This window comes from Botryllus schlosseri, chromosome 9 (genome assembly GCF_051294905.1).
Source record: "Botryllus schlosseri isolate E-star chromosome 9, Bs_hap1, whole genome shotgun sequence".
NCBI classification, from domain to species: Eukaryota; Metazoa; Chordata; class Ascidiacea; order Stolidobranchia; family Styelidae; genus Botryllus; species Botryllus schlosseri.
The window spans coordinates 975,797-985,963 of NC_137244.1; the positions used below are offsets into that span (position 1 = coordinate 975,797).

General features: G+C 40.5%; 1 protein-coding gene across 1 annotated transcript; it reads left to right on the forward strand.

The window, feature by feature from the left end:
• The first annotated feature begins 3,332 nt into the window (after positions 1-3,332).
• On the forward strand, positions 3,333-8,115 carry LOC145446764 (uncharacterized). Its single transcript, XM_080325118.1, has 2 exons — positions 3,333-3,678; positions 4,200-8,115. Exon 2 carries the CDS (start codon positions 4,691-4,693, stop codon positions 7,379-7,381), a length of 2,691 nt encoding a protein of 896 aa, XP_080181244.1. The 5' UTR covers positions 3,333-3,678; positions 4,200-4,690; the 3' UTR covers positions 7,382-8,115.
• The last annotated feature ends 2,052 nt before the right edge of the window (positions 8,116-10,167 follow it).

Below are 10,167 nucleotides of genomic sequence, written 5' to 3' on the forward strand. Positions count from 1 at the left end.
TTTTCAACTCTGCTCGAGTGATATAGAATAGGTCGCATTCATAATATAGTAATTTTCATCAGTTTTCATACTTTACGGCCCTATTTCCAAGTATCGGGACTGATAGACGAAATACAATTAATGTGGTAAGTTCACTATTCTTCGAAGTTACATGGAATGTCTGTCTTGGCCGTTCTAGTCTCGAGTCATATGACTTGCTTCGAGTCATGCAAAATGACTCTCGAGTGCAAGTCGAGTCAATACAAAAAATGACTCGAGTCAAGTCTAGTCACCAAAAAATCGCGACTCGAGTTGAGTCGTGACTCGAGTCATTACAACCCTGGGTATTGGGGCCCCATAGGGGGGTCAGTTTTCAAGTTGATGACTGAATTTCGTCAATAATATTGGTAATTGCATTATATTGCTATTCATTCAGATTTACCGGTAGAGCTTGGGGCATGTAATTCATAATTATAGCATCTGGTATGTTGTTATAATTTCATTATTGTATGTTGTTAATTCGTGAACTCCCGTCTTTTATATAATCAAAAGATTCTGTAGTGGCCCTAACGTAGCAGACTAAAGTAAAAACTTTCGTGAGACGCACACACAAATTGTCATGTCTTCATTCCTCTGTGAGTGCCCCGGGTGGCATTTGCATTGTTAGGGCTCAGATTGGAAGGACCGGACTATTTGCCACGTCCACAGAGCGCGGCTACTGACAATGGACACATACCCAACGTTTTGGCCAAGGTCATTCTTTGGTAGCACACTTTGTGGAGTTGCATGTTGGCCGAAATTGCATGCGTCTTATGGTGTCGTGGCAGGGTAATAACCGACACCGAAATGCCTATTCCTATAAATTATGCATGCTTTTTTTCTTGAGGGGGAGAGGTATGCATTTCAAAATCAAGCTATTTAGAGACATTAAATCCCGAAGCTCGAAAAAATTTTTCAAGGTAATTAACTCTCTTGAAAATATGTTGATTTACGAAATGCTTTTGAGTCCCCTTAGAGCTCGCTCCCGGTCCTATTGGGGAGTTTGGGGTGTGGCAGTTACGAACCTGGCAAGAATGCAAATCGTTGGGTGCGACGAATAGTCCTGCATAAAAGTGGGCAATGGGTGCATCATGACGTAACAAGCGAATCACGTATGATTAATAAAGAAAGTTATTATCTCATTAGACCTTTTCATCGCAAGCCTTATTTATATTGTCTTCCAATATCTCTTCTGAAATTAGTTCTAAGAAGCAAAGCAAATGTAATCGTGAGTAATCGTGATTACTTTTGGAAAGTAATCGTAATCGTAATCGAATACTTCCTGATTTGGCTGTAATCGTAATCGTAATCGTAATCGCGGGATTCACAAGTAATCGTAATCGCAATCGATTACATTCGTGAAGTAATCACTCCATGTCTGGTACGTACACAGCAATGGCATGGAGTAAAGTGCAACTATCATATTATCGACAATTGACAAGTATTCATTATGACATCACAAGCCGGCACGGCGGCACCTATGTCTTTGTTGCTGCATCCTATGTTACTGACGGCTGACAGACTCTAAATTACTATAGATAACTAACCTACGGGTAGATTAGTAATCTATAGATAGGCTAGGAGTGGCCAACCTTTCCGGCTAAAGGGCCACATGCAATTGACGAACGAGTGCGCTGTCCAGTGTCCACTAGCCGCGCCAAGCGCGTAAAATTATCAAAGTTCATAGATGAACTTATAGGTATATTTAGGGTCTACTGTCTGAAGTGACACACTAAAACAGGGGTGGCCAACCTTTCCAGCCAAAAGGCCACATTTGATTGACGAACTATTGCGCGGGTCAGTAGCCGCGCCATGCGCGAAAATTTTTAGAAGTGCATAGGTAAATAATATTGTCATTTGACTATATTGCGGGCCTGCTGTATATCGTTGGTCTCAGTTTGGAAGGAATGGACTATTCCGCGCCTGGAAATATCGATATCGATAGCTTCGATCAATATGCGTCAATCATTTTGTGCCTAGGCTTCATAGTCGACAGTCTTTCTGCGAGCGCAAACGCAAGGTCGCAGATGTTAAACGACACTTTGTCTCGTAATCGCGAATATAGTTAGACTCAATCTGATACATTTGGCGTTCTTTCATCTTCACAAAGGAGTATCAATATTAAAAGCGAGAAATGGAGTGACAACATATTACGCGAAGCGTGTAAAAAAATATTTTGATTGAACTGTGATATAGGAAATTAGCACTCAAGTGACGGGTCTTTCGGGAGATGCGCCAGAAAGACGTCTTTTTTTAGTCAACACCACTAAATTCAAGTAAAAACACGGGTTAATTTGGTGTCGAATTAAAGCGATGATCTTTTTTTAGACTCGGGATAAATTTACCGATTTTCCGGATATGCTCCGGTATTGTAATTCTGAAAATTGTGAAAAAGTGTCCTCTTTTCAGATTCCCAAAATATGGTAACCCTACTAAGTAATGCCCAATTTCATACATGAGGTCAAAATGTGGTCAAAATTAAGTTTTTTAAGGTAATAAAATGTCAAAATTTTGATGTTTTAGCCAAAATCATCCGTTTTTTAGATAAAAAAACATGGCACTATTTATCACTAAACATATTCTTATATCGGATTTGGAAACTCAAATCATTGTGCCCGCGGTCCAAGGTATCCGCTTATATAACTTAATATTTATAAATCAACGACGTAATATATAGACATCGGCCAAAAGCCAATATTTGTTAATGCTAGCTAGAGATGCTAGAGTATCGTCGTCTCTGAATTGGGTGTGCGACGCGCGTTCACTGATCATTTGAGTCGAGTTTATTGTTAGCAATTTACCATCTCCAAACAGCACACGATTGCGATTCATGAAAAGATAGGAAGGTGTCGCAACGGCTTGGAGTAGTCTTTGAAATCAGACACTCACCTCGACCTAGCCGATGGTAAGAGGTGGCATGCCCACTGAATGAAAAGTTATACAAGATAGCATAAAAGGACAAGCGATAAAATTGAGCTGGCAATTGTGGGAAGGCGAGTTCGATATATCCGATCGTGGTCCGGTAATATGGGGCACAGACTATAATTTATTCAGTAACAGCTGCTTGTATTTTGACGTGAAAGTGGATATGCCGTCCACTGCCGAATAGCCGTTGGAATTCTGTCCACAGTTTTGGTCCGGTATACTTGTTAAAAGATGTGTTTTCTTGTAGTTCTTGCAACAGACAAGGTAGTTGGACGACAAGGACGCGCCTTTGTTGCAATTGTGCGATTTTGATTCCCGGATATCAGTATCAGTTTATTAATAAGTTTAACATTCCAACACACCACAAGAATGCGAAGAATGTCTGTATGACATCAGACACGAACTTATGCCTAATAGGCAATGCATATAAGAGGCATGCACAATGGATGTAAAGAAATAAGGGATGACACAAAACGATTAGTGATGAAAATGAATGACGCGTGTCTCGACAGGCCAGGTTGACATGTCAGATCGAGGTCCAGTAATCTTGAGGACTGAATAGAATTCATTTAGTAGAAATTGCTTGCATTTCGACTTGAACCTGGTCATACTCGACGACTGTCGGATAGTCGGCGGGATTCTGTTCCAAACTTCAGGTCCGGCATACTTTATGGAGCGGTGCATTTTTGTGGCCTATTCCGTCCTGATCATATGGTAGTTGTTTGTCGAGGACGCGTGCGTTGTAGCAAGTAGTTCTTCAATTGGCCAGCATTTGATCGACAACCCGTCCTGCGCCTTGAACTATTCAGATGACATGTTTTCAGTTTTATCCAAGGGTAGATCAATGTTTCATTTAACTGCTTTGGAATCCACTTTCATCAAACTAAACAACCCGGTCCTTTGTCGCCAGAAAGAATTTTTGTATAATCTTAAAATTTCACACTAGTTGTCGTTGCTTAGCTGTTCGTCCGTGTTTTTGTTCAATTTTTTCCTCTGTGTTGCTGCATTGTCTCATTGTATTTGTATTTTATACCTCACGCGCTCTACTTTTCAAGTTGCCTGTTGCTATATACGCTGCATTGTTGCTATGGCTGAATTTCCATTCATGTTATTTATAAATTTGCATTATTGCGTCACAATTCGCCATTTGGTTTTGAATCCATCTCTGTTCTGTATCCTTTATCGTGCCGGTTGCTCTTGATAAGAGGCACGCGAAAAGTTCTTCGAGTCAATAAATATGAATATACTGTTAAAAGCCGTGTTGTAGCCAACGTGTACGCTTTTTAATGTGGGATACTGACCACAATGGAACTGATTCGTAAACTTGGCAATTTCTAGCTTCCACACATCTTCTATGTCTAGAACACCACATCTTGTGAGCATAGCTATTTATCAGTTGTGCATTCAGGACCCCTGCAGGCCTTGGCAAAGATACGAAAAGCCGATGTTGTAGTTTTTGCAGTGGGTTAAGAAGGCTTGAATTTCTTAGGGCAGTGGCCGCAACGGAACTGATATATTAGCTTGAAAATGGCTAGTTTCTTCGTATTTTTATGTTTAGGGTACATTATCTTTTGAGCAGCGACTTTTTATAGAATTCAGTGACATGAGACATTGGTCATCTATACTATTCTCTTTGCTTTTCAGCTTTATTATAAGAGTATGCTACACTGACATACCGAGAGCAAACTACCGTACTGAAAGGTGCGAATGTTATTGATCGAGATTGGATAAGATAGTCTGAAACAATATGGGTGACTTTGGTTTTAAGAGACCCTCTATCGGATGCTTGATGTACGAAGCGTTTCACGAATGTATGAACGGAAACAACTGCAAGCTATCGCACAACAGTTCGACTTGTCAAGTACGTGTAGCAGAGGGTACCGTCGTTACAAAGATTGGGGATATATCGGGGATTGTCACGTTCCAAATGAATAACGCTGCAACCCAGACTTACGAGAAATTCTATGTTTCGAGGGGTCGTTGGTTCAACTCTGGGGCCGCACTGGGAGATACCGTCGAACTACAAATATCCGAAAATGTGAATCACGAGACTGGCTGTCGCTTTGCTAGAATTTCGAAAATACTCAAACTGGGAACAAAAACGCCGACTGTCAGACTCGGGAGTTTTCATCAAGATAGGGACGGTTGCTGGGATTTTCATACTTACAGTGACTGCCGGTTCAACGTCCGGTGTAGAAGATCGCACTATATCAGTCGCAGGTCTGAGCAATCTTTTCACGTTGTCAAGGTTTGTTCCGTTACAGAATCGTGCTTTGGGGGTTATGAAGTTGAGGTGGTTAATAGGAAGGGCGTAAACAAAATATATTACTTGCCGCGCGACGATCATTGGTACTTGAGGGATGTGATGGAAGAAAACTTGATTATTATGCAGGAATCATCCGCAATATACCGAAGAGCCCATATGAACTATGGCAAGATATGCACTATTCTTCACGAAAGTCAGGGTATCAACGAAGCTTTCATCCCCCTCGAAGAAGAGCTGAGATATGGCTTCACTTTCGTGGACAAATCTAGTCGTCAGAGAAAAATTGTTCTTGCATTTTCGATGATTCCCTGCTCAGATCATCAGGATTGTAAACGCCTCGGAGTTCACATTCGAGCGACCGCCATAGGAGATCATTTCAAAAAATTGGATAGGAATTTCGTACCATTTTATAAGACGCATCCACGAGATCAAGCGGATGGATTTACGGCCAATTCCATTCAGTTAGCTGTTTCTGTGTATTCTCATTCTGCTTCTAGTCACAACGAGCAACCCGTACTCACTGCATTGTTTATTGATGCAGAACGCTTCCTAGATACCGATGACCAAGATAAATGTCGAGACTTTGTGGATGATATGTGGCGACTATACGCCAAAGATTCTTTTATGGGCGATGTTTCTTCCACTGTTGCCGGGTTATTATTAGTGAACTCTCCTAAGAGTTGGAGACAAAAACTTATCGCACGAAATTCCCTGGATTTCTTCAATCAACAGATAACTCTGTATTTGCGGTCAAAGGTTGGGAAATTCGTGGCAGCAAGACATGTCCGTCCCACATTTGGGATACCAGATGGGGAAATACTGATACCGGATGAAGTAATCGACAATCTACACCTAGCTTGGAACTCCCCTGGTTCTGCAGTCGATGAAAGAGAAGATGCTCTTGCATATCTGCTGGGTTCAGCGAAGCGAACAGATGAAGAATACTGGAGAGAATATGAAGATTGGTATATATTTGCTGCTATATCCTGCAACGAATTGACAGATAGTCATATTGTAATAACAACATCTCCGATCGGCCAAACGTCAGACTATGTAAATCAACAGATTTTGTTGACAATAATGATATCACCATCAGTTTCTTTGTACTCGGAAAGAGACGTGATGGGAATCATTGTTAAAAGATACGAAACACCAATTATTCATAAGGCCGCGATAAGGAAGATATGGAAAGACTACATGCATATTGAATTTATCGGCGTTCATGGTCGTTCGCGTGGCGAAAGACTCCTGCTAATGCGCGATCTTTTCGTTCGCGAAGACAAGGAAAGCCCCTCATTGAGATATAGCCCTGAAGATTTTAAGAATTGTGGTACGAATGATTACCCCAGTTTATCGTTTATGATGCAAAATAAGACTTATAAGGAATATTGTAACACGAAGCTTGCAGTTCTGCAGGGAGAGAAACTTGCTGCACTGGCAGGTACTGTTACGAAACACGGAATCGATAGCTCCAAGACGGCCGAGGGCATTCACCAAATTGTTGCTGCCAATACCATTGACGACACACCTTACTCGGCGATAAAAGGTGGCGGTACCAAAGTGACACTTCGGCGTGGGACCGAACTGCATCTTCAACTGGCAATCAAATCGGAGTTTGACGAAAAAGAGGGTGCTACATACTTACGATTGCTGAGAATCGGAAAAGACTCTCATGAATGCTTGGCACATCTCAACGAACCAACCAGAGCCTTTATATCAAATAATAGAAGAGATGTTAAGGATCTCTTATCCCCGGATCTGGCTACGAAAATTGGTAACAATATCAGACAAACACGCGCGACCACGTTCATTTTTAAGGAAAAAAGAATAATTTGGAATGATTATTACTTTTCAGGGGGTAGATTCATCTGTGGTGCAAGCGATGTCAAGCAATCCAACCTGCTGTGCATACGAAGAGAAATATTGTCATGTAATGAGCCGGAGGTATCTTTTGTTTGGATTTGTCACGCTGTCGTATCGAACGTGTCAGATGGTGAAGTCACATTTTTGGTTTGCAGTCTCTATCAGGATCACACTCCAGACGTTATCTTCAACAACGATGCTGAGTTTATTGTCGAAGTAATCGATGTCGACTATGTAAACGCTGATACCTGTCCCAGCAGGGTGCCAATATTTGTGTCGTGCACTTCTTCACCAAACCTCAATTCCTGATATTAATCTTGACGATAAAGTAGTCTGCGAAACACGTGCTTTGAGATATCGCCACGTGTAGTGGAGCTCGCGCTTCGTTCGCATGGTCGTACAAGAGACAAGAAAATTGGCTTCATTTCACTTTATCCTTTCTATATTTGTTATATCCAGCAGTGTGATTTGATCCTGGGAATTCTACAAGTTTCTGACCACTATACTTACCAGAGTTGGATCAATTACAATAATTTTGTTCAATTACAATTACAATTACAATTACTCAATGCTAGAAATATGAAATTAAATTACAACTACAATTACTGTTAAACATGTAATTAATTATAATTACAAATACAATTACTGGTAAACAGGACAGTCAATGGGATGTAATCAAACGATTAGGCTACTCCGAGCTGAGTGAGGATAATGAAATGTAATTGGTAAGGCGTGGATGAGGCGTAAGGACGATACCGATAACATGTGTAAAATTAAAATAAAGAAGAACCTCCTTTTAACTACGAATTACAACATTTTGGTTCGCATTTACATTTTCACTTGCTCGGAAACTGTTAAATAGCATTTGATGAACATTAGGGTGCGAGAATTTCTGGCCTAGGTAAATTTTGCCAAGATTGGAGGTAAGATTGGGATAACATCTCAACAAATGCGTGATTAAGTTTGATGAAGCCTTGGTTGGAAGCTCGAATTTCTTTTTGCAATTGTTGCAGCAAGACTCGGTACTAGTAAGAGATTTAAAAATAAAACTCTGACCGTGGTGTAGTTTATTTGCTGTTGATCCATTTTTGAAATATTAAGATTTAGTTTAGCTCACTGGTTCTCTAACTGTTTCAGACACGCCCCCCTTTATGACCGTGAAATATTTCGTGCCCCCCCCTATCGCCATATCGCACAATGAAACCAGAATGTTAGCAATCCTTACAGATAGTTTGATGGTATGGAAGGTTATGCCTGTTGATGAGAGAATTCTCCAATATGAAATTCGGACTCTACACAGAGCAATAACTATTAAATGGAGATGAATCGCGCCAAGCGTGGAAAAATTTTCCGTTTACCGGAGCTTCGCGTCCCCCTTCAGATGCTTTCGTGCCGCCCAAGGGGGGCACGTCCCCCAGTTCGAGAACCACTGGTTTAGCCTATATTGTAATTCACAAAGTTTTCTGTTGCTACTGAAGTATGGCAAACAGTTTAGCATGACTGAATTATCTAGGTATAACGCGGCACGCATATAGAGCACCGACGTAAATAGGTTAATTATGACAGGTGGCGACTGTGTACTAAGACCCTAAGACCTTAAGCCTTGCGGCCCCTCGTCGTCATCCTGGTCCGTACCGGATTTTCATTGGTGTGACGAATAAATGATTGATTGATTGATTATTTTATGTTGTGATTGTCAAGTTTCCACAACAATGTGATTGAAGTTATAATTGAGCAAAATTTTAATTAAATTACAATTACACAAAATAAAAATGCTTCAATAACAATTACAATTACATGAAAAGAATGTATTAATTACATTCATCTTAATTACAAATTTCAATTGATCCAACTCTGATTTCCATACGTCAAGAATTTCTCGGACATGTCTGTACTTTCACTGTTACAAATGTCCTGGATTTTGCAGGCTTGAATAAGTTGGCTCATAATTTATTCGTAAATCAACATAAACAATATTATTTCTAGGCAGATTATGTTACATGAAATTTTTCGTCGCGCAGGTGGCGCGATTTAGTGGCCAGCCTATGTTGATTTTAAAATAGGGACCCCCGACCTTGCAAAATGCAATCAAAAATAAATATAAATATTTCTCATTTACTGAAATAAGTCTAATTATAATCGCAATTATAGCAGAACGTATTTTCGAGTCCTTTAAGGCCGTTTAGAAGCTATATAGTCGAACACAGTGGTTCCGAACCTGGGTGTCGTCTGCCTTCATTCTGGCGTTCGCAAAGATGTTGAACTTCCAAAGTAGACCGTGAGTAAGTCTGAGAAAAGGTGCTGACCCGTTTTTAGTAATGAGCTTATTAGATTTTGGGCTGGGCCGCGGAACATTTTCAAATTGGAAGTGGAGTTGCGACCACAAAAGGTTGGAAACAGCCGAATGTGTAGCCTGCTTGTTCAGACCGGCGTTTAGGCTGATAAATAATCTTTGTAATATGAACATGACTTAACGATGTTCACGTACTCTCCCTGCATTCTCGAGGTCATCATTCTACACCAGCTCTACCGCTAACTCTGATCGGCTGGGCGGAGAGAGGATCATATTTATATAGTAGGCCTAATTTATCGAAGAACCAATATTATTGACAGAATTCATTCACAAAATTTAACGACCAGATTTATATAGAAACCAGAAGCATATAGTAAACCCATCAGAAATTATTATCGATTACCATATGGTGGACCCACGATCAGGTGGACGGGAGGGGGATGAAAAAATGTTGTTTCGGTCCTGTTTACAACGGACAACCACATACTACTGAACCGGATAGTGACCATCTTTGATCGGTAGGAAAAACGTTGCTATAATATTGACAGACAATTTGTTCATATCTCATTTCATATCTCATCTCATCAAACTCCGCTAGGGGGTGCTAATGAATGTCCGGAATTTGAGTCACAAAAATATGATAATCCTATCCTGAACTGACCAAAATTTGTAGCATCAAGAAAATACTGTCAGTTAACGTATAAGCATAAAGTATCTTAAAGCGTTCTTCAATGGTAATAATTGCCACCAACTTGTACTGCTACGAAATTATTAAGTTGGTACAAAACAGATGCGCTACGAC